At 35.1% G+C, this 26502-nt stretch overlaps 1 protein-coding gene across 1 annotated transcript in view; it reads right to left on the reverse strand.

The window, feature by feature from the left end:
* TNNI3K (TNNI3 interacting kinase) overlaps positions 1-26502 on the reverse strand; it is a gene marked incomplete at its 3' end in the record, with an annotated part of 285990 nt that overhangs the window by 255972 nt on the left and 3516 nt on the right. The window contains exons 3-4 of the mRNA XM_081226315.1: positions 18952-19037; positions 17775-17872 (exon numbers count right to left, since the gene is read on the reverse strand). Of these exons, the coding sequence (XP_081082441.1) occupies positions 17775-17872; positions 18952-19037 (184 nt within the window). The remainder of the gene's footprint in view (positions 1-17774; positions 17873-18951; positions 19038-26502) is intronic.

Below are 26502 nucleotides of genomic sequence, written 5' to 3' on the forward strand. Positions count from 1 at the left end.
GATTTGACTCCATCGTCTAGCTCCTCTTTCTCCTTTCATTTTACTTCCTCCCCACACTTCACTTCTGCTTCACTAGTTACTCATGGAAATAATCAAAAGAATAAAACATAAAAAAAGCTCTGAACCAGTACTGGAAATTAAGAAACGTCTACTAGTTCTGCCTCCTCTAAAAAAAAAAAAAAAAAAAACAATTCACAGAAATTCACTCCCACCTCACCAATAAACTTTAATTTTGAATGGTGAGGGCTAAAGACATGAATAGTCTCTAGATAAACGGGAAAGCCATCACCTTAAAGTATTTTTCCTTGCCGATGAACAGGCATTTAAATGCAGGGAGGTGAAGATGGTATTTTTAAGCATAAAATCATTTTTTTAATAGACGGAAATATGAGCAAATAAAAGTATTAGAAAAACATAATATTATAAGATAAATGACAAATTGGAGAAATATATACAACATATAAAACTGACAAGTGGTTTGTATATTTAATATATGAAGAACTCATACAAATCATTAAAAAGATGGATATTCTTTAATTCAACAAATATTTATTAATGAACATCTACCTTATGACAAGTACCATATTAGGCTAAATTAAAATAAATTATATGAAAATCATGGAGCATATGAAATATTTATCTATCAGGAAGATTCTTGTAAACACACATTCATCTTTTCCTCAACTGTCTTTGTATTTTATTTAACTGGAATCTGTGGATTTTAAGAGAAAGCATGTTATTCCTTCAGAATAGGCAAATAGTGTGGTCAAAAGTTAAAAGTAATAAATTACCCTTTCGTATCTTGGTTGGATTTCTCAAGCTGACCTCTGATTGATCTAAATATATCTTTTTATTAAGTACTATAAAAATAGAACTCTAATTTTACCAAGCTATGCTAAAATGTAACAAAACAATCACTGCTACTTATAAATTATTTACTATGGGTTAAGTACCAAGTAAAATCATCTCTTTCCAACTTCACAATTTACTTATGAGAAGAATATTATAAACCCTATTTTATAGTTGATGACAGTCAGGTTCAAGAATTTAAAGTACTTGCAGAGCCTTAAGTAGTTTGTAAGTGTTGGAGCTAGATACAAACTCAGGTCTGTATGATGCCAAAGTCCATACTTCACTTTTGACTTTCCATAGTGCTTTCACTGGTCTTTCCTTGGTGCTAAGCTCAAGGAAACAGTTGAGAGGATACAATTTTATTGTATTTTGTTGTATTTAACTGACAAGTCCCAAATATTTCTCCCCTACTCTACAGAAATATTGTTTCCTGATGGAATAATTTTAAAATTCAGAAATCTGGTGCACATCTCCTGGAAAGGAAATTCATAGAAAATAAAAACATCAGGCAAATTTTAAATATTATAAAGCTGATCTCACTTATTGCTTGTACTCTGCAATATACAAAAAGTATCCGGGGCAAGTTTTTTAAAAGACTCTTAAGACTTGCATTAGGAATATTATTCTGGGGAACTGACAGGTTTTCCCTTAGGTTTTTCCCTCTCTAGCCAAATTTACATTATTATTATTCAGTGGGCCACACAGAAGCATTCTAAACTGTGGGGGTAAATAAGCCTCTGTAATGAATTCACATGTACGATAATTATTTTTAAACAAAGGAAAATCCTATGTGGAAAGGTGAAGCTTGGACAAAAAAAGTCAGTCCAACTATCTCCTTGAAAAATAGAATTGGGGGTACAATAGACCTCTGAAGATTTATGTAAATGGATGAAAATTTTTTGTAGTGGTAGCAACTCCAACTTTGTCCTACACATAAAACTCTAATACAGAATCTACTCTCTTGCTTCTTGTTAACTCTGTAATTGTTACTATAGATAAATCCAGGAAAAGTAGCTATTAGTGTCAGAGAGCTCAGATTCTCTACTACCAAATTACATAAATTAAAGACACACACACACATACACACACACACACACACACACACACAAAGGTTTTTGCCAAGTCTATTCCAGAATAAAAATTAAACTGGGACTATGTAATGTCTAAATTTTACTTTCTTCTGTTTATGGAAGTATGTCCTCTGGAAGTTTTAAAATATAGCAAGCATTCATTTACAATCTCATGATTTAGATGTGAAATTTATGTCCCTTCTCCTTGCATCTGGGTGGATTGTGACCAATAAAGTATGGCAGGGCTTCCCTGGTGGTGCAGTGGTTAAGAATCCACCTGCCAATGCAGCGGACACGGGTTCAAGCCCTGGTCTGGGAAGATCCCACATGCCGTGGAGCAACTAAGCCCATGCACCACAACTACTGAGCCTGCGCTCTAGGGCCTGTGAGTCACAACTACTGAGCCCGAGTGCCTACAGCCCATGCTCCGCAACAAGAGAAGCCACCTCAATGAGAAGCCCGCACACTGCAACGAAGAGTAGCCCCCACTCACTGCAACTAAAGAAAGCCTGCATGCAGCAGCAAAGACCCAACACAGCCAATAAATAAATAAATATAATAAATCTATTAAAAAAAAAAAGACTATGGCAGAAGTGAACTATGTTTCTTCCAAGGCTAGGCCATAGAAAGTCACATAGCTTCCTCCTTGTTTTCTGGAAAACTTGCTCCTGAAGCTCTGAGCTACCATGTAAGAAGTTTGACTAACTTGAGGAAGCCATGCTGTAAGGAAGCTGAGGCCATATGGAGAAGGTACATAGCACATAAAGATTCTCCAATCAAATGACTCACCTAAGACCAGCCTTATAGTCACCCCAGCCCAGGCACCAGACATGTGAATCCTCCAGAGGATTCTAATTCCCCAGCTGATGGAGTAACTCCCAGTCATTCATGTCTTCTCAGCTAAGGCCCTAAATACAGTAGAGAATAATCAAGCCATCCCCACTATGTCTTGTCTGAATTTCTGAAATGAGAATCCATGAGAATAATAAAATGATTGTTATATTATAGGACTAAGTTTGGCGTAGTTGATTTTGCCTCAACAGATAACCAAAATATCTCATAGAAGAAAATATAGAAAATAAAGGAATAAATAAAAATTTAATAACCTGCAGCCCTACCATTAATCACTATTATCATTTATGTGTGTGTTTATTTTCTTTCATTCTTTTTCCTAGGTATGTACCTTCATAAAACTACATAGAGCTCAGATTAGCACAGCAAAGCAAACCTGTATTTGCATACTGATGGCCACTTCCTACATTTGGAAATCATTTCTTAACCTCTTGAGCTGTGGGTTCTTTTATTTTCTGTAAAATGAAATTCATAATAGTATAAATCTCATAGAGTTGTGAGGATTAAATCAAATAATGTAATGCATTTATCATAATGTTTGAAACAATTTTTATCATCAATTACTAGGTACACAATTGAGCTCATACTACACATAGAGGTAGGTAATCTCCCTTTTTCATCTACTATAAAATAATGAGGATCTCCCAATGTTTGGAAGATGTAGAGATGTGCCACTCAGATCTCCCTTCAAGAAAGTGTGCCAGGAGGGTGGTTAGCTGGCAGCTTCCCTTAGCTAGCTCATTCAGGGTTCACTGCAGCATTAGAGCTGAGATTACGATATTTTCACGGTGGCCCCCAGTCAGTGACTGAGAAAGGTCGTGGTAAAAAGACCTAGCCATTTCCACTCAATGTGACACGCCTCTAAAAGGCAATGTGTGCTCTGGAGCTCCCACTGGGCTGTCAGAGATTTTAGCAAGTCTTCATTGTGGTCTGACAGCTCCTACTGACCAATATTTCTTCCTTCCTTCCTTTTCCTTTCACAGGTGTCACTTCCACATAAATCTCTTGCACTCCTAAATCCCTTTCAGAGTTTGCTATTCAAGAACTAATCTGGCATACCATATATAAAATGTTTTCTTTTAATGTGCACTTAAATCAAAACTGACCTGGAATTTGAACTTAGGTCTTCTGACTGAATCCTATGCTTTTCTCAACGATATGTTACCTTCCATCCCCAACCACCCTTCTACTCCAAAATGTTTGCCTTTCATGTGCAAGCCCTGACCATGTGCTCTTCACAGAAAAGGGATCTAATACCTGCTGGATCTAATCCATCTTATGTAACTGCAATGAGGAAAAAATGGAATAAAGTACGTGGAAATGTTAGTAAACCCCATATCCTTACAAGTTTATACATTTATATTAAATGTATTGTCCCCAAAACTGACCTAATTCAATGAGAATATTCACCTTATGTCTCAGTCCACTCTGACTCTAAGATGTTTAATCATGCAATATGGGAGACCTTCAAGATGGTGGAGTAAGACGTGGAGATCACCTTCCTCCCCACAAATACATCAGAAATACATCTACATGTGGAACAACTCCTACAGAACACCTACTGAACACTGGCAGAAGACCTCAGGCCTCCCAGAAGGCAAGAAGCTCCCCACGTACCTGGGTAGGGCAAAAGAAAAAACAGAGACAAAATATTAGGGACGGGACCTGCACCAGTGGGAGGGAGCTGTGAAGGAGGAAAGGTTTCCACACAGTAGGAAGCCCCTTGGCGGACAGAGACTGGGGTGGTGGGGGGAAAGCTTCGGAGCCACAGAGGAAAGCGCAGCAATAGGGCTGCGGAGGGCAAAGCGGAGAGATTCCTGCACAGAGGATCGGTGCCGACCAGCACTCACCAGCCCGAGAGGCTTGTCTGCTCGCCCGCCAGGGTAGGCGGGGCTGGGAGCTGAGGCTCGGGCTTGGTCGGATCGCAGGGAGAGGACTGGGGTTGGCTGTGTGAACACAGCCTGAAGGGGGGTAGTGCACCACAGCTAGCCGGGAGGGAGTCTGTCTGGGAAAAGGTCTGGAGCTGCCAAATAAGCAATAGACTTTTTCTTGCCTCTTTGTTTTGGGGTGTGCGAGGAGAGGGCATTCATAGCACCATCTGAACGAGCTCCAGAGACGGGCGGAAGCACTGGCTATCAGCGCGGACCCCAGAGATGGGCCTGAGATGCTAAGGCTGCTGCTGCCACTATCAAGAAGCCTGTGTGCAAGCACAGGTCACTCTCCACACCTCCCCTCCCGGGAGCCTGTGCAGCCCGCCACTGCCAGGGTCCCGTGATACAGGGACAACTTCCCCGGGAGAACGCACGGCGCGCCTCAGCCTGGTGCAACGTCAGGCTGGCCTCTGCCACCGCAGGCTCGCCCTGCATTCCGTACCCCTCCCTCCTCCCAGCCTGAGTGAGCCAGAGCCCCCAAATCAGATGCTACTTTAACCCCGTCCTTTCTGAGCGAAGAACAGACGCCCTCAGGAGACCTACATGCAGAGGCGGGGCCAAATCCAAAGCTGAACCACGGGAGCTGTGCGAACAAAGAGAAAGGGAGATCTCTCCTAGCAGCCTTAGGAGCAGCGGATTAAATCCTGCAACCAACATGATGTACCCTGCATCTGTGGAATACCTGAACAGACAACGAATCATCCCAAAATTGAGGCGATGGACTTTGTGTGATTTTGTCTGTAGAGCTTTGCTTTTAGCATTTGTCCTAGGGTTCTGTCTGTCCATGTGTGTTTTTTTTTTTTTTCCTAAGTATAGTATTTTAGCGCTTGTTATCATTGGTGAATTCGTTTTTCGGTTTGGTTGCTCTCTTCTTTCTTTTATTTAAAATTACTTTTCAATTTTCTTTTATTTTAAAAATATTTTAATTTTTTATTTTAATAACTTTATTTTATTTTATTTATTTTTTCTTTCTTTCTTTTATTATCCCTTTTCTTCTGAGCCATGCAGCTGACAGGGTCTTGGTGCTCCGGCCGGGTGTGAGACCTGTGCCTCCGAGGTGGGAGAGCCAAGTTCAGGACATTTGTCCACCAGAGACCTCCCGAGTCCACATAATATCAAACAGTGAAAGTTCTCTCAGAGATCTCCATCTCAATGCCAAGACCCAGCTTCACTCAACGACCAGCAAGCTACAGTGCTAGACCCCCTATGACAAACAACTAGCAACACAGGAACACCACCACACCCATTAGCAGAGAGGCTGCTTAAAATCATAATAAAGTCACAGACACCCCAAAACATACCACCGGACACGGTCCTGCCCACCAGAAAGACAAGATCCAGCCTCATGCACCAGAACACAGGCACCAGTCCCCTCCACCAGGAAGCCTACACAACCCACTGAACCAACCTTAGTGACTGGGGGCAGACACCAAAAACAATGGGAACTACAAACCTGCAGCATGTGAAAAGGAGACCCCAAACACAGTAAGTTAAGCAAAATGAGAAGACAGAGAAACACACAGCAGATGAAGGAGCAAGGCAAAAACCCACCAGACAAAACAAATGAAGAGGAAATAGGCAGTCTACCTGAAAAAGAATTCAGAGTAATGACAGTAAAGATGATCCAAAATCTTCAAAAGAGAATGGAGAAAATACAAGAAACGTTTAACAAGGACTTAGAAGAACTGAAGAGCAAACAAACAATGATTAACAACACAATAAATGAAATGAAAAATTCTCTAGAAGGAATCAGTAGCAGAATAACTGAGGCAGAAGAACGGATAAGTGACCTGGAAGATAAAATAGTGGAAATAACTACTGCAGAGCAGAATAAAGAAAACAGAATGAAAAGAATTGAGGACAGTCTCAGAGACCTCTGGGACAACATTAAATGCACCAACATTCGAATTATAGGGGTCCCAGAAGAAGAGAAAAAGAAAGGGACTGAGAAAATATTTGAAGACATTATAGTTGAAAACTTCCCTAATATGGGAAAAACATAGTCAGTCAAGTCCAGGAAGCGCAGAGAGTCCCATACAGGATAAACCCAAGGAGAAACATGCCAAGATACATATTAATCAAGCTATCAAAAAGTAAATACAAGGAAAAACTATTAAAAGCAACAAGGGAAAAACAACAAATAACATACAAGGGAATCCCCATAAGGTTAACAGCTGATCTTTCAGCAGAAACTCTGCAAACCAGAAGGGAGTGGCAGGACATATTTAAAGTGATGAAAGGGAAAAACCTGCAACAAAGATTACTCTACCCAGCAAGAATCTCATTCAGATTTGACAGAGAAATCAACAACTTTACAGACAAGCAAAAGTTAAGAGAGTTCAGCACCACCAAACCAGCTTTACAACAAATGCTAAAGGAACTTCTCTATGCAGGAAACACAAGGGAAGGAAAAGACCTACAATAACAAACCCAAAACAATTTAGAAAATGGCAATAGGAACATACTTATTGATAACTACCTTAAATGTAAATGGATTAAATGCTCCAAACAAAAGACATAGACTGGCTGAATGGATACAAAAACAAGACCCATATATATGCTGTTTACAAGAGACCCACTTCAGATATGGGGATATATGTATAGCTGATCCATTTTGTTATAAAGCAGAAAATAACACACCATTGTAAAGCAATTATACTCCAATAAAGATGTTAAAAAAATAAAAGTAAATAAAAAATCATGTCATACGTCAATTTCTTTCCTTTTTTTGGCAACAGCTTTATTGAGATATAATATACAGACACAATTAACCCCTTTAAAATATACGATTCAATGGTTTTTAGTATATTCACAGAGTTATGCAGCCATCACCACAATAATAAACTTTAGGACATTTGCATCAACCCTGAAAGGAACGGTATACCTTTAGCTACGGCATCTCAATCCTCCTCAGCTGTAGGCAATGACTAATCTACTTTCTGTTTCTATAGATTTACCTATACTGGACGTTTCCCAATATTTCTGGGATTGGACATATTTCTGAACTGGACTAAATTGTTCTCTGTAATATCCTATCTGACTCTGATATTTTAATGCTCCCTAAATTGTCCCATCAAGCTACGAGGCAGAACCAAACTTGCTTTGGAAAGAAGACTGCGTTTCTGAGTGTGAAAATAGAGACATATAAATAACTATTTTAATAATGTGCCTACTTAAGCAGTTTTTTCTTCATAAACCTAATTAACCCAACATAGCAATTGTTATAGCCTGTTTGTGTTTGTAAAGATAAAAGTAATATAAGCAGTTTTGTACTCTTCAAAGAACATTAAGGTTTCTTCTAGGACAAAGAAATATGCAGGGCTTCAGTATGAAATATATTTAGTTCCAGGTATAAAAATTTAATGGACTAAAGCTGTTTCATGTGTCATAGACATTGCCAATGAATGGATCCATTAATCAGTGTAAAAATAACAGCTCACACATACATGCCTCTTGTTGAAATAATTCTGAATTTATCTTCACAAAAGGTATCAATGATTAAAGACTTCAGTGTGGTGGAAATACTTGACTTTACTTGAAATTTTGAAAAAAAGAAAGAAAAAAGAGAAGGAACACACTCTTAGATTGAGTACATGTACTCTTACTAGGGTAATATCTCCAAATTTGCTTTTGCCCTATTTTTTTCTCATCACCACTGCTGACCGCTTTCCAGTTTCCCATAATCACTTTCTTCCTGTGGGCTGCTTCCAATTAGCCTTTGAGTATGCTTGTCTTCTCTTTCAATAATATAGATATGACTTAACAGGGAGGAGCTAATCAGAATCTCTGGGAGTTTGGGAGAATGCAAATACATGCTGTTTGAAAAAGCAAATTGAATATTATAATTTCTTTAATTTGCTTTCACTTATATTTTATTTTTTAATTAAAAAAATTTTAAAAGACTGTGAATTTTTATGTTTATCCAAAGAGTCAAGACCTTAAAAAAGACTCAAAAACACTATCGTAGAAATCTTTCCATGATCCTACCACTTATCAAGACACTGCCCAATCTTGCCTTTTGAAGGAGCAATCGATATTCATTACCTCATTTTTCCTAATGCCATTTATTTTCAATCTATTTTCACACTTTCTACTCCCACAAATTCACTAAAATATCCCTTACAGAGATATCTGACAATTTCCTAATTTCCAGTTCTAATGACCAAAATAGGATACTATTTTGTTCAATGTCAACATAATTCTTCCTTCTTTGAAGTACTTTTCTTTCTCCCAGTCACCACAGAATTATAACTTTATTCATTTATTTATGCAACACATATATTGATAAATATATACCAGGAATTGTTCTAAGTGCTTAAATAAGATAATTAGCAATATAGATCCAGTCCCTGCCTTGGTAGTGCTCATAATTCCTATCAGAGGTTACAAACAGGCCTCAATGGGAAATGATGTACATGGTTTGTACTGTATATGTATACATGTATTTAAAACTAAAATTTGGGGCTTCCCTGGTGGCGCAGTGGTTGAGAGTCTGCCTGCCGATGCAGGGGACACGGGTTCGTGCCCCGGTCCGGGAGGATCCCACATGCCGCGGAGCGGCTGGGCCCGTGAGCCATGGCCGCTGAGCCTGTGTGTCCGGAGCCTGTGCTCCACAATGGGAGAGGCCACACAGTGAGAGGCCCTCATACCGCAAAAAAAAAAAAAAAAAAAAAAAGTTAAAAAACTAAAATTTGTGAATTAATCGCCAACAAACAAGTATCAGGAAACTTGATATAATTTCTGATTTTCTGAAATGTAGGACAATATTGGGCTTACATTCTTATATGGCAATGATTAACCGGACCTGAATATTGACTGCTCCCTTCACATAGGGCATAAATTCTCTAACCTGTTATAGTGTCCACTGCTTTTTGTATCTCAAAAACATTGAGTCTATTAGTTCCCATTTAACTTTGCTGTATTATCTAACACCTTCATTTATGTTAACTGCCTCATTCCTGAAAGCATGAGAGATTGTGAACCCCTAATCTAGAGGAATATGAAGAGAAGTAACCAGGAAATGAAATATAGCATTATTCACAGTGAGATAAGGTGCTAAGAGAGTACATGGTATGTAATCCAGACCTGGGGGGATGGGGTCAGCGAATCCTCTTCAAGAAATAGTGCTGTCCAAAACAAGAACTGAAGGATATGTTAACATCTTTAGTTATCCCACTATCTTTTCATTGAGAACTTGTTCATTTAGAAAGAGATTATGAAGTATTTGGTTACTAAGAAGAAATGTGAGTATTAAAAAAATCCATCTTAAAGATTGATCTAATTTGTGGGTATAAATGTTGCCTAGTTCCTTAAAGTATGGATCAAGTCAGTGTTTAAAAGTAGCAATTTAACTGGAAGTTAAGTATGCAAAAAGTGCTTTGGGTCTTGGATTTAGGACAGTTTAAAAAATATCTCTCAACTTTGCAATCAAACACATATGCTATGGAAAAAAAATATATATATATATATCAGGACAAAAGATACAGTGGTTTCCAGGCTATGAATCACCAGGACTAGAAAACAGAGTTTTCTGATAGGCGTGGTTGTGTAGCAATAAGAACCTAGGTTTAGTGACCCAGACAGAAATAGGCTTGAATTAAATTTTTCCCTCCTTCCTTGTCCTTCCCCTTTGTAATAAATATATAAAATAATTCTTCTGAATGACTGGAATGAGATCTTGCTAGAAATCTACAGGATGGAATAAGTGACCATTCAATATCTGCTTTTATCCTGTGAAATGCTAAAAAGAATTTGACTAATCAAAATGCTACTTTTTATTCACAAAGAAATTTCATCAAGTGGCTTGTCTGTATATGTGAGGTTAAATTAGATGGTCTAATAAACTTTTGTTCATTAACATTCTTATTTAAAATCTTTGAAACTATATAAATCTCAATTTTTTCCCCAAAGTCTTGTGTTTCATTTTAGCAGTACAATTTAGATACCATCTAAAGAAGTATGTCTCAAAGTGGAATGCAAATATGACAGGAGTCTTGTAAGGAAATATTCATTAAAGTGCAAGAAGAAAATACTAGAAATTCTGCTTATGTTTATTTATATATGAAGATAATAAAATTTTACCAATATTTAACATGAAAATTTACAATGGTGGTCTCAGTTCATATATCAGTTTGTCATGTGTTACATACAGTACCCAAAGTATAAGAAATCAATTCTTGGAATTCCAAATAGAGAGAAGTTGAGAGTTGCCTGCATTTAATATATGAGTTTTAGCATTTAGTATATGAAGATGCATTATAGCTATGTGAGCCAAATTCAGTGGATTTATAGATTTTAATATCTTATTTAACTGAATTAATCCTTAAAAAATGGCATATTATCTTCAAAAAATTCCTGTGATGAAACTATAGATCAAATACATATTATTAATGTAAGAAGAAGAAAAGGAAAATGGCAGAGCTGCGTTTTTCATTCTACTTACCTGAGCTTTGTATAAGCTAAATTTCCAGGTAAAGTTAATGGCAGTCTAATTATCTTTGAATATAGATTTGTCAAAATATTTTGATATTATCAAAAATGATATTTGAAGTATGAATTTACATCCACAAATTTTAACACTGTCTGCCAAAGAGTTTACTTGCCTTGAGCTTTTAATGGTGATTTTTATTCATGATTATAACTTATGAGCAATTATATGCATTTTGAGGCACTAATTTTATATGGCATATGATAAAAAATATTTGGAGTCCATTGATCTAAGTATAGACTTCATTTCTTTGATATCTAGCATTAGGTATTCTCATCTCTTCAGAATGCAATAATCCAGAGGACATGTTCCTTTTCTTTTTATTTTTCTGTGTAAAATGGCTGACACATTTGTTCTCTATTAAATGTTTGTTGAAATAGAAGTTCACCAATAATAATTAGCTTTTATTAAGTATTTACTATGTGCTAGTATTTTGCTGCATGTCATAATGCATATGGTTTGTCCTTTTTAAAACTGTAAATTACACAATGAAATAGGTAATTCTATTTGCTCCATTTCAGAGAGACAGTGGGAGAGAGTAATTTGCCTAAAAATGAACACTATTAAATCTCAGAACTGAGATATGAACATGAATAGTGTAGCTTTTAAGCTAACAGTATTTACTAAGGTACATTATTATATCAATAAATATCAAGTATTATTTGTACTAATGTTTGGGTACTCATTAATTTCTCAAGAGTATGTATCAAGGATCTTTTACAGGTCCTATACACTGAGGAATCAGAAAGAAAAAGACTCACTACCAAATTCGAATTTCACAGTCCAACATGTGAAATATAGAAATAAACAAATTACAAGTGCTGTAATAAAAAAGAATGTGAATGTGTAACTGAAACCCAAAAGATAGTACAGTAAAATCTGAGAGTTCAAGAAAGCTCAAGAAAGCTCAATTTACCTTGGTTTTAAATAAATAATACTTTCCTATCAGGAAAATAAATTAAAAAGTATTTAAGCAGAAGAAATAACAAGAATAAAAACACTGAAGTATGAAAGTGCTTAATCTAAAGAATGCAGTAATCTAGAACAGTGCTTTTCAAACTTTAGCCTGTAAACCTGCTTTCTGGGATTTTTTTTTTAAAAAGCACATTCTGATTGAATAGGGAGTGAGATTCTTCATTCCTAAAAATCTCTCATTTGAGGCAGATGCAGCTGATTCTCTGGCCACAATTTGAGTTGCAAGACTTGAACTGTGATCCTCAACATGTAGCCTTAGACTGCTTGTATCAAAACTGCCTTGACTCTTTGTTAAAAATTTTATATTCTCAGCCTATCCTAGATGTACCAAATTAGATTGGTGTGAGATGGAGGGGGAAATATTCATTTTAAGCCTGTAGTTACCATATGATTCTCATGCACATTAAATTTGAAAACCATTAGGTTTGGAAGTTCAGAGACTGCACAAAAAGAGTCTGGAAAGTAAATTCAGCAAAACTGTGAACTAAGCGATCTTGAATATCTAATTTAGAAGTTTGAATTTTATTAGACAGGCAATGGGTGACCATAGAAAGTTTTAAATGAACATTGACATTGTAGATTTGTGTCTTATGCAGATCACTTTAGAAGCAATCTAAAAATATATGGGATCATGACAGGACAACTTGTATGGATTTTCCCTACTGACAAGTAAAATCTATAAAGTGGAACAAAATATATGACACAACTCTTCTCAGGCAATGAAGAACATGAAGAAAGAACTGTGATTTGGGGAGAAGGGAAAGATACAAAGTAAGCCCCCACAATATTCCATGATTGCCCTAGCCATCTGCCTGAGAAAAAAAATTCAACACCTTTAAGGGAAGATGACGTAATGAAGATTTCCTGTAACAAATAATACATAATGTCTAACATGCAATAAAAATTGATAAGAAACCAGAAAATGTAATCAAATGTAGTCAAAATGTAGTCAAAAGGAAAAACATTCAATAGAACAAACACTAAGGTAATCCAGATGTTAGAAACAACAGATAAGGCACTTAAAGCAGTCACTAATGATAGGTTCAAGAATTTAAATGAAAATATGGAAAAATAAATGAACAGATGAGTAATCATAGCAGAGAAGTTGAAATTATATTTTAACACTAAGTGGAAATTCTGGAACTGAAAAATACATCTGAAATGAATAACTCTTAGTAGATTAGAATCAGATGGGAGATGGCAGAGAAATGGTGTTGAAACTGAATTCAAATAAACAGAAATAATCAAATTTTGAAAACAGAAAGGGGATACAAAAAAATGAACAGAGACTTGGTAGTATTTGGAAGATTATCAAACAATCTAACATACATATTTGAAAAAATAATGGTCAAAATTTCTGAATTTGATGAAAACAAATTTACAGATTTAAGAAACTCAATGTTCAAAAATCATTGTACACAGGAAATCATACATAGGATTATTATAACCAATCTGCTGAAAACCAAAGATATTTTCTCTTCTCTTACTTTCTTTAAAAGATATTAATGCTTAACAGAAAAAATCTAACAATGTATTGGAGATTATACATGTATAGATATAAGGTATATGGTAATAATAGTATAAAGAATAAAGATTGAGTGGAACTATACCATTGGAAGGGTCTTACATTTAAAGTGAAGTAGGCCAATATTAACAGAAAGTACCTGTGATATGTTAAGGATCCATAGTGTAATCACTAGAGTCATCAGTTAAAAAATAATGCATAGTACTTTTTTCTCTTTAAATGACATTGTTAAGAAAATGAAAAGGCAAGCCATAGAATGGGAGAAATTTTTTGAAAAATATATATCCAGCAAAGAATCTGTATCCAGAATATATAAAAGCCTGTTACAATTCAAGAAAACAATAAACCAAATTTAAAAATGGGAAAAAGGGTTCAACAGACACTATACCAAAAAAAATTTGGTGACAAGCAAATGAAAATCTATTCAATTTCATTAGTCACTGGGGAAATTCAAAATATTCATAATGAGATACGAATACACATCTAATAGAATGGCTAAGATAAAATATACTGACCATATGAAGTGTTGGCAAAGATGTGGAATAACTACAATTCTAATACATTACTGATGGGGTGGAAAATGATGTAGCTAGTTTGGTAAGGAGTTTGGCATTTTCTTATTAAAATTAAAAATGCACTTATGATATGATCCAGCAATTTCACTCCTAGATATTGTCCATGAGAAATAAAAACATAGTTCAAAGATTTGTACAAGAAGGTTAATAGCAAATTAATTAATTAATTAATTTGTTTGTTTGTTTTATTTTATTTATTTTTTGTGGTACGTGGGCCTCTCACTGTTGTGGCCTCTCCCATTGTGGAGCACAGGCTCCGGACACGCAGGCTCAGTGGCCATGGCTCACGGGCCTAGCCGCTCCGTGGCATGTGGGATCTTCCCGGACTGGGGCATGAACCCGTATCCCCTGCATTGGTAGGCGGACTCTCAACCACTGCACCACCAGGGAAGCCGAGCAAATTTATTTATAATAGTCAAAATGTAAAAACAAACATCAACAAATTCTTCAACAGATGGATAGTTAAATATACTGTGGTATATCCTTATAAGGGAATACAACTTTCCAATAAAAGAAATGAATTACTAAACACACAACAACAGCATTATGATAAGTGGGAGAAACCATATATAAAAGAAAACAAACTGAATAGATTGCATTCATATAAAATTCTAGAAAGGGGAAAACTATAGGGATAGAAAAGACATCAGTGGTTTCCAGAGGTCAGGTGACATGGAGGAGGGAATTGATTGCATAAAGGTATGAGGGAACTTTTGTGTATGATAGAAAAGAGTTATATCATGATAGTGATGATGGTACATAAATATATACATTTTCAAAAGTCATCAACTTGTACACTTAAAATTGTGAATTTTATCGTGTATAAGTTATACCACAATAAATCTGACCCCTTAAGAAAACCCAACCAAACAAACAAAAACAAAGCAAAACAACAACAACAACAAAAGTATGAGACCTAACTATCTACATGGAATTTAAAAGCTAAACTTCTGCTCTGTTTTTATTAATGAAAGCAGAGATGCCCTCATTTGTGAAAAACACTCAGGTCTGAGGCAGGCCCAGCATTCGGGGGTGTGTAATTGAATGTGACCAATAAAACGATTTGAAAATCACATTATTCATTTTGTGAGTATTAAGAATAAGAAAAAATTCAATTGCAATATTTCTAAAAATCCAAAGAACTGTATAAAAATAATTGTTCTGTATGCATCAAAAATACTAAGATCAAGAAAGGCAAGGAAAGGCAGAGAAACTCCTTCAGTTTAAAGGAGACTACAGAGAGAAGAAAACTAAAAATATATGATTCTGGAGTGAATGCTAAACAACAAAAAAATAAACAGCTATAAATGACAGTATTGGGATAACTGACCACATTTGCATTTTGTGTGTAGATTAGATAAAGAGCATAGTATCAATGTCATATTTTCTGATTTTGATAATTGTACTGTGATTATGTAAGTGAATTTCCTTTTTCTTAGGAAATAAAGATAGAAGTATTTAGTAGCTATAGGTAACGTTGTCTTTAATTTACTTTCAAATGATTCTGAAAGAAAATAGAGTGATGATGGAGATGGGACAAAATATAAACAATTAATAAATCTGGATAAAGTGTATATAGGAGTTTCTTGTAATAGTCTGGAAATTATTTTGTTTAAAATAATACTAAAATAAGAATTAAAATATACGGGGGAAGAGAATCACAGCCCAAAATGAATCAGATGCCTACTGCAGTAGTCCAGGGAAGGTATAATTAGAACTATATTTAATACGATAGTAGTATGAATGGCTACTTTATATTGTTTCTGTGTTTAAAGTGGAATGGTAAATTTAATTTGTTTTTATCTTTGTTAAGAAATAAGTAATCATGCATTCTGTTATGGCCTCTTAAGAATCTTTGCCTATCTTGTGCCCTAAGGTTCTAAATTTGTTTAAATTTGTTATAAAAAAGTTATAGTCCATATATCCTTCTGTAAAATATAAGAAAACAGAATAACTAAAGCAAAGAGAACTCTAAAAATGGAAATTTATGTTTGATAAACAGAGGTGGAAGAACTATATTTTCTTAAGATTGTAGCCTTAGATCATTCAGAACCCATTTGTGTGGCTGTGTCATGCTAAGTCTTGGGAAAATGAACTAATACAGAATCTCCCAGACAGTCAAATTCAGAATTCATGGTTTCACAATACCACCTTGACTATCCACCACCCGCTTCCTATTCCTTGAAGCTCTTCTACTTTCACCTCCTGCCATTCAGCAGAAAAGCTGGTGTCAGACTCTATTTCCTACACCCTGAACTCAGTCTCCATTCAAGTTTTGTAGGATGATTAGTAGGTATTAAAGACAATTTAGCACTTACTGACACTTTTTTTCCCAGAAGGAATAGGACAAATTGACTAGGCATTGACGGGGCCTGAAAAAGGATGAGTATTAGAGCATTTGCATGGTGAATCACAGGAATATTTGTGAATGTGAATCATGGGAAAATATGGCTCTCTTCCCCCACAGTGATAAACTCTCTAAAGGTTGGGGGAAGGTTGCAGAGCAAAGTGAAAGTGATCCAGATACAAGCAAAGGGCTGTCCCCAGCCCCCGCCTCTGCCACCACCACACCTGCCCATACAAAACTGAAATAAAATCCTGTCGCAGACTCACATGACATTGAGAAAGAACAAAATATTTTGCAACATAACAGTAAGACTCAACTGTACTTGATTCTAATCATTATCCTAACATTTACTGAATAACCAACTTTGATCTTCAATTTTCTTTTCAGTAAAATAAGGACTAATATGAAGCTCACCAAGTTATTTTAATGATAGAAGAAATAATGTATATAAAACCTAGCATGATATTTAGCTCATAATAAGTACAGAGTAAGTTGAAACTTACTACAATCAGAAAATGATCATTTATATATAATTTATATGTTACATAAATTCATATTTATGACAATCTCAAGGATCTGTCCCAACACTGAGTATCCCAGCCTTTCCAATCCACTTTTATGTTTACTTTATGATCAGGTACTGAAATTATGTTGGAACCAAGGATTAATGTAAGGAAAAAAACAACTGAAGCAAAAGTAGGAGAAATAAAAGAAAGAAACTAAAGAGAACCCTAGAGGTATATTTTTATTAAAGAAAACATGCAGAAAAATGCAGCTTCAATATGATTCTTTCATCCTCAAATGCAACCTCATCTTCTGCACAGAGGCAGCTTGGTCTCCTTGTAAGGAGCTTTGGCAAGAGAACCAGATTGCCAGGTCTTAAATTCTGGCTAACCACTAGCTAACCATGTAACCCTGGAGATAATAATAGTATTCATTCTCAGGGTTCTTGTGAAAATTAAATGAGATAAACATGGAAAACAATAGAAAAGAATGCGTTTTGATGATATCTGCTCAACAAAGAGTTAGCTAGAAGTTTATCCAGTAATGTAATTCTGTGGTCACTCTGCATATTTTCCATGATCACTAATTTGCAAAAAAAAAAAAAAAAAAGCCTACAGATACACATCATCTTTGGTTCTAATACAAAACTTCTGTACCTTGTAAACTGCCAAATGCAAGGCTGTAAATCCATTTCTTGTCAGTCGAGATGGGCGGAGACCTTTTAACATAAGGGTTCTAATATGTGACTTGTTGCCTTAGAGAAAAAATGAAAAAAGTTAAATTGTGGGGATAGACTAAGTGACTTAAAAATCTCTCTTTAACTTAATGATAAATAAAACACTGATGTATGAAAATGTCAGACTGTTATTCTGGAGGCCATTTGTAAAATTTTCTGTTAATTGACAGCCTTACTTAGTAGTGTACATTTCCACATTTATAAAACTTTGTATCAGTGCTGTTACATTTTTTATTTGGTGCTCTCCTCATCATGTTTTAAAACATAAAAACCTGAAAAAATTCTCCCTAGTAAACTATTTGTGAAAAAGCTTAGATAGAAATCTAGCTGTGCAGGATTCATCAGAACATCATTAGCAATGGAGATTATTTAGATCAGAGAAATCTGGAGAAAATGACTAAGGTTGGGAAGGTGTGTTTAAATTTGGGAAGAAGATCTGTTAAGTAGGGTCTGTTTGGGAGGAGTAGTTAAGGGATATGTTTAGTGTCAATACTATATATTAGTGTTCTTTTAAAAACTGAGTTCAAAGGATACTAGTTTGGATTAACAAAAAAGTATTCATTCACTAATTCAGTAAATTTACTGAGTACCTACTATAAGCCAGGTACCATCCTAGGTGCTGGGGATATATTAATGAACCAAACATAACAAGATATGAGCGAAATTAAACTCTTAGTCTTCACTTTGATCAATCTTCACTTTGGGATTTTATCTTTGGCATTTATTACCTTCCACATATCTTACTACAGACTGTGAAGCAACTGCTTGATGATATTTTGGGAAATGCTTTAAGTGCTTCTGAATTTAACCTTATCCGTGACTGGCATGCCCGATACTGAAACATACTTTTATTTTCCCCCAAGTAAACTTGATTCAAGGTAGGAGCACAATAAAACTTAAATTCAGAGCTAAATCAATTGTAATATCTGCCTGGTAGTTAGTTACTTCTTCAGCTAAAGGTGATCAGGGTTCTAGGGGCAAAGCAAAAGAGGAAATTGGGTATGAATAGAATTCTCTTGTAGATTATTAAGCAGTCCAAATCACTGACCATATAAACATACAGCCAGCTTGTAAAGTATTGAGTTCCAAGCACTTACCTCCACAAATGCAACATAAATGAAGTAGAGACAGACCATTTTCTGTGCGGTAATTTAAATTGACTTTACTGAAGGCATCATCAGAACTGAAAAAAAAAATTTTACAGATGATTACAAATTTCAGCTTTTAGTTTATCATTTTTCATTTGAAAAATTATAATAGGGAATCCTGTTACTACAAATTCAGAAATATATGTCTTCTAGGATTCTTTTGTACCTAGAGAAAAGAATTTTGAGTATACCTCTAGATGAATAATAACTAAAATCATGAGAAAATAATATTAAAAGTTTGAGAGACCAAGTTTAACTTAAAGACTATCATACAAGTTCTATGTTCTACGTATAATTTGAACTTTTCAGGACACCTTAATGAATTAAAATTTGTGTATAAGTAGAAAACACAGGTATTTGAAAATAAACCCATTTCTCTTACAATCAAAACCTTATATAATATTTAGGGAGAAATTCAAGAAATTCTCTCTAAAAAGAAAAGAAAAAAAAAAAAAAGGTAGCAGTTGATAAGAGACTGGAGAAAGGAATACAGTCCCAATGTATTACAAATTCTGCCTGAAGCAATTTCCTTGTACTCTGACTGGGTCAGATTTCACAGATAAAGAAGGTCTAAACTCTGATAAGGTACTATGATACAGTCCCAGGTGAGAAGAGAAGTAGTGTTAGTGATTCAATTAATGAAATCCTTGCCTTTGAACAAAGACCATTGCACCAGGAGGGCCCTAGAGAGCCATAGGTAGCCTTTGAAAAAAATGTAAAGCTAAAATTCTCGACCTCTTGAGGTCACTGGTACTCCCAGGACATTTTTCAGTAGAAATGAGATCATATCTTTGGCCTCCCAGGTTAATTTCAAGCTGCCTCCTGCCTATTTAAATCTCTAGCAGCTTTAGTGAGATAGCAAAGTCTTTGGTGAATGAGCCTTCCATATCATTTGTAAAGTACTTACACTTGGAAGGTACTATAAATTCAGAACATTATCATCAAGGCACCTAGTTAAGAACTTCAAAAGCTACTGAAATTTTAAAACAGAAAAAGAAAAGGTGTTATTCTCCAGGGTGCTGCTAAAAACACAAGCTTCTAATTCCAGGGATTTTGAAGGATTTCAGTGAAATGCTTTAATTAGAAATGGCAAGTCCAGTGGTTTGTTTTCATAGACATGGGAATATTGCAGAACTTTCTCACCCTCTTCACTTTCTTGCTTTCCATGTTCAACTTCCCAGTAGCAAAGCCCACAGACATAGTTACTCACATTGAGAAATATAACTCAACTTGCTTTGGAATGCCACACATTGAAGTACAATGAACACCAAGTCATTTTTACAAATGTTGCTAATATAATATAGCAAGGAGCCCAGGATTTCATGACAAATAGTTAAGAATTTAACTCACTTCTATCTGCACCTTCCTCAGCTGAATGAACGATGCAAACAAACAAAAAATCTGATGAAAATACCACTATTTAAAATGTCTACCAAAGGAGCCTAATTGTAAATGGTATAGCTATTTCATGGTATGAACAGAAACTTTACAAAATAATATGGTTCTTGGAAATATGTGGCCTTTGCCTGAGCCAGACATCTAAATTCTCAAAGCCAGGTGTATTATAGATGTCTTGGAGAAATTCAACTAATAGGTGCTACTAAACAAAGTGCACTCAGCAGCCCAACTTGGAAATGCATTCATAGAGGTCTTCTCCGTGGTATGATTTCAAATAGTACAGATTTTCTGAAGAACTGAACTCTGCTTTTAAAGCTAGGTAGATTGGACTTCTCTCTTAAAGTTTATAGGAAATGAGTGTCCATAAATAAAAAGGAAAAGAAAACTGTAGCTAGCAATTGAAGATGTTGATTGACAGTGATTCAGAAGCTCTGAGCTGCTTTGGCTTTTCTTCCTTGGTCCTTCCATTATCTAGCAAATGAAACACACAATAAGAACACAAGACAGAAAACAAAGTATTGGAGTGGGGCAGGAGAGGGAAGCCTTCTGTTAAATGTAAAGAACTATACAACCTTCAGCCTAAGAGAAAATGAGAAAAGGAAGTATTGACACTTTCTTTTGAGCTAACTATAACAAACTGAATGGCAAATACTGAAAGAAGATAAAGCTTGAGAGCTCCTCTGTAGCAATAACTCTTGAGAAAAATTAGTTTTTCAATGTGTATCTCTAATATTATACAGCAATGCCTACCATGTTCTGATGTTTTAAAAGTGGAAAAAATCATTTCAGCAGTGTAGGTACTTCTTAAATCTTGGGCCTTGTATTCACACCAGGACTGAAATCCTATCCTGTTCCTGTCTTTAAGTAGTGCTTTTTTTTTCTTTTTTCTTTTTCTTTTTCTCCAATTTGGGCAAGTTATTTAACCTCCCCAAGTCTATTTTCTTCAGTTATAAAATTATTAAAATGATTCATATGACATTGTGTTGTGAAGAAAAATGAAATTAAGTGCTTACTATAGTACTTGGTACATGATATGTTATTACTATTTTTAGCAAGTTTACTGTGAATGTACAACTTTCCTTTTGTAGTCTAAGTCTTGAGAGAACTTTAGCACAATTTTCAAACCAAGTTTGAACTTCTTTGACCTCTCACATTTCACAACCTGTACAATTTCCCTATTTTGACCAAGTTCACTGTTGTGACACCTAGTACCTACCAGTGATTCAGAGCAACTACTAGAATCACAGTTTTGTAATACAAGTTCAGCAGCATCATTACTATGGGGAAGGTATTTTCAACACTGGAGATATTAAAAGAACAACAAAATCCAAAGGAAAAAAAAGGTTGTGCTGAAAATCATTTTATTGAGAAGTTAGACTCAATTGCTTTCTTTTTCCAAGTTCTAACTTTGATGATATATTCAATAAGTCTGGCACAACACCTACTGAACACCCAACTGTGTACTCCACCTCTGTTCTTAATGCTCATTTCAGGTTGTTTTCAAGAGTCTACTTGATAGGAATTATTCACTAATTCCTGGATCGTTTAAGTGTGTCAGTCTTGGGAACACACACAATAGAGAGAATCCTGCAATTGACCTTAGCATTAGTCCTGATCTCTAATGCTCCAAGCAGCTTTGCAAAGAAAGTACACACTGAATAAACAGAAAAATAAGGTGATAAAGTCCATTGTTTTATTTAAAAAAAAAAACTAAATGAATGTATATTGTTTACATAAATAAGACTGAAAGTATGAATTATATTAGAGACTTTTTATTCAACAATCATTCTTTAACTTACTGAATCTTACACTAGATTTGACCATTCATAAGTAAGTCAGTATACAGTCCTAAATAGATCCTTGAGCTGTAGTCTCTTACTTTTATTTTCCTCTTGAATTTTTCCTCTTGAATTTTATTTTCCTCTTGAATTCTATTTTCCCTGAACTCATGCAACTCTATTAATGCCAACAAAATGAATAAACAGAGAATAGACTCCCACAGTGTTTGGCAGTTAAGTGCAATTTTAATAGTAAAATTTTTAACTTAACTTTAATAACTGGAATGTAATTTTTTTTTAAATGAGAGTTACTTTGGGGCTATACTTGAATCCTAATTCTCACTTCCTGTTAACTTCTAGTCAAATGTTCCTGTCAAATGTTTGATACATGCAATTAAAATATTTGAGATTTTAAAGCAATCATTCCTAGGGGAGATATTTTCCCTTCTTTTGCCTCTTCTAAAGGAACTGTATGTGTCAAATTCACTGCCAATTGAGCATCACTTATGTATTCTAATATCCTAAGCTCAATTTATTTTTTAATTTTCCCTTACATTTTTTATCACCTGCCATGCCATACTGTAACTTAACATATCCTAATGAGTTCACAGTGCTTGTTGGCGCATGAATGAAGTTCTTAATTAAAATGAAGTCACTATATGAATATATTTCTAATAGTAAATTCTGTCCTTCATCATTAAAAATGGTAGTTTTGGGCACAAAGGTTACTTTCTTTCTTGTAGCATAATGAACTCTTTTCTTAGCCTTTACCTTTTATCCAGAAAAGTATGCAGTTTTGTGATCCAATTAAACTTCTCATGACCTCATCCTTTCAAGAAGATATCTGACATGTTCACAAATGGAAACTTATTAAAATGTAACATTTGAACACTTGGCCAAAGCCAAAATATTCAGATAGGTAGATACATTTCTTAAATTAATTCATTGGCTGAAATGTAGGTAAAGGCCAAGAAAGCAGAAAGAAGGTAAAAATTTGTTATGGATCATCTAGTTTCCAAAATTGATAATTTAGTTTTCAAATGGCTGGGTGTAAATTCTTGTGCAGTTCTTGATGGCTGCTGCTGATTTCCCCCAAAACAATAAAAACAGAAGAATCATCAATAAGATCTGTTCCCAAGATATATCCCCAAGAAATATCCAGAAACATATTTGTCCAATATCTTCCAGATCAAATCTGCAAACTGACAATATGAGGCATATTCATTCTTTCATTCATAGAATAAACAATTATTGAGATACAGTGGCAGGGTAAGAATAATTAAGGATAAAACTGGTACAATAATAATTATTATCTCATAGGGTTATTGTGAGGTTTAAATGGGTTACATCTTTTAAGACTTTTATAAATACCAGCTGCTATAATAACTATTTTTACTAAAGCATTGATACAATTTTAACTTTTTTATTGTTTTGCTTTGCATTTGAGAAGGGGGATAGGAAAGTGAAAGGGAAGATGGAGGCAGTATGGGATAGGAGGGAAGAATAGCGGGAGGATAAAAGGGGGAGAGATAGTGAGAGCAAGTGATGTACTAAGCTAGAGAGAAAGAGACAGAGACAGGGACAGAAAGAGTGTTTGAGATCAGGCTGCTTCAAGGTTTTTTACAAGATATTTCTGTAAAACTATTACTTAGCTAGTTTTACCTAGACAAGCAAGAAAAGAAATAGAGAGGTAGACAGTCTTGGGACAATGTGAATTCTCTGCTTTTTGGTTTGAGGTCTTTTTGTTGTTTTCTGTTTCATTGCTAATTAACACAATGCATTTATCAAACATACCGAATAATCCTTTCACTCAATTTTATTTTTTTTAAGATGGAATTTACTCCCTCAATACTCTACTTAGCACCTTGATAGAAAATTTCACTCTCCTTTGGTAAGGTCAGTCTGTGATGTTTCTGGAGCTATTCATTTTATAATAGCTAATTTTCATAATTGGTTATAGTTCTGAAAAAGTAGGTTTTTGGAAGATATTTCATTTGGAGCATAAGTATGGTGGAATGCAGCTGGGCCCAGAGGAACTTTTCAGGGAAAAAATAAGCAGGAAGGTACATCTCAGAAAACTTCCTTCGGTTTTTTTCTTTTTCAATTCTTTTAAATATTGCAACTGCTTTCCCATGGAACAGGGCATCCTCTTGACTACTTTTATTCATTAAACATAATCAATTTCAAAGTGAGATATTAGCATTATTGACCAATTTACTCAATGCCAAAATGAGATTAAAAATGAGAAAAAATAGGGTTTTTCTGATTATGTTGAAAAGTCACAGCACTGAAAAATTATAACTTCTTTGGAATCTCTTCATAGACATATTACAGATTAAGCAGATTAAAAGTAGGCTTGACAATGAAATCAGAAAAACATAGTTCTAAAATTTCTAAAGATTTAAAAACATTGAAACAAAATAATTTAATTGGAAGCCTTTTAAAAGTTGCATGTGGAGAACCATCATGTAAGTGGTTTTCAAAGTTCATGTAAGGGTCCGTGTATCACCAAGGTGTGGGAGTGGGAGTGTAAAATATATTCTTCCACTCCCACATGCAGGGACAGTTCTAGTACACAGGACATAACAAACTTGTAGAGTGGCATGGGGTAGGTGAAAAGTTTTCAAAGATAATTCTTATCCATACTTCTTTCCCCTTCCTAGTTTGAGAACTAAGCTCATGAAGATCATACATTTTGAAGTGAAGTACAGATGGGTGGAATCCCTGCACAACTGTACAAGTTGTGTAACATGGCTCAAGCCAGTTTAATTTGATTAGCCTTATTTTCTTCAGGTATAAAATGGCAAGCACAATACCTACTCCAGAAGGATGTGAACATAAACAATGACAATTAGTTTTTAACTAACATTTTTGCGTGTTTACCATGTGCCAGTCACCGAGCTCAAAGCATCCTACATATATACATTTATGATTACATGAGCTAATGCTTATTAAAATACCTAGGAGCATGCCTGGCATATGGTAGGCACTAAGTTGTTAATTTGTTTTCCTTTCAAGCGCTATACAAATAGCTATTACAAATACATACAAATATAAATAAAACTAAGTAGACAAAGAAGCTGCCTTTAGTGAACACGTATACTAGTGGTTAGACAGACCTGTAAAATGAATAAAGACAACACCAGGTAGTAAGTGATATTATATTGATAAATGTAAAGATCAGAGAGAGCAAAGAGGAGGAAATAACCTCACAATGTACTCCAGTGTACCACTTCTGTTTTTCCTTCTTCTGCCTTCTCTATTTCCTCATTTTTTCCAGTCTCTCCTCTATTATCTCGACAGATGTTCAAAATTATGAATGAACTCAACTTTATTGTGGAAGATGAAGGAACATTCAATTTCCATTCCTCTTCGTTCCCATAGCAAGCTCTTTTTTCAAAGCTGTTATAAATTGGCATAAGCAAGATAATGGTTTAGTTCTGTTTGTCTTTTTTAAGTTTAGTACTTATATTGTTCTGTACTATATTGTGTGTGAAAGCTATACCAGGAGATTGTGTATTTGAGGTGACATAAGTTTTGCTTTATGATGCAGAAAATCTCTTTTAATGAATGGAATTAGTATCTACCCTGAATGCTATAAAGAAACTTGTCAACAAATGAAAACAACCAAAAAAGCTGCAAAAAGAAAAACCACAGGCAAATCTATGTTTACACTAGTGATCTATGACTCTAGTATTAAATGCTTCTTTTAAGGCACCTTATAGTTTTCCTTCTATCTCTATGTTTAGAGGAAGCCTGATGTCAAGCAGCATTACACAGTTGTCCATCACAGAAGTATTTCTTACATCACATAAAGCATGAATAAAGATGAGAAGGAAAGATTCTAAGATTTAACACCTAAAATGTCCTAGATACTCGATTAAATGTGATCTCATACAATATTATGTTTAAACTTCCCAACTACTCTGAAAATTTTGGTGTGTAAGCCAATGAGTAAGACAATTTATATTCTCAATATTCCATTCGTTTCTTTCCTTGTCATCTATCATATTATTCTAGGGAAAAGAAAATCCTGAGAACACTGCCCTAGGCAGGATTGACTTTCTTTCCCTATGATGCTATCTGCCTTGATGGAAGCAGACAAAGCAGAGTACTCTGGTTCTGTTTGTTTGTTTGTTTGCTCCCTTGACTCTCTGTAGACCATACTAGTTGCCTGATTTCTATTTTCATATTCCTCATCCCTTCACCCATATCACCGCAGACAAAGTTCTCAGTGCAACTTAGGTATCTTTCTAGAAGTGTAGTTTTCAAACTTTAGCTGAAGTATCATTTTTAGCATGCAAAAGTATTACCTGGGGAGCTT

The sequence above is a fragment of the Mesoplodon bidens genome (assembly GCF_964165515.1).
Source record: "Mesoplodon bidens genome assembly, chromosome: 2".
Taxonomy (NCBI): Eukaryota; Metazoa; Chordata; class Mammalia; order Artiodactyla; family Ziphiidae; genus Mesoplodon; species Mesoplodon bidens.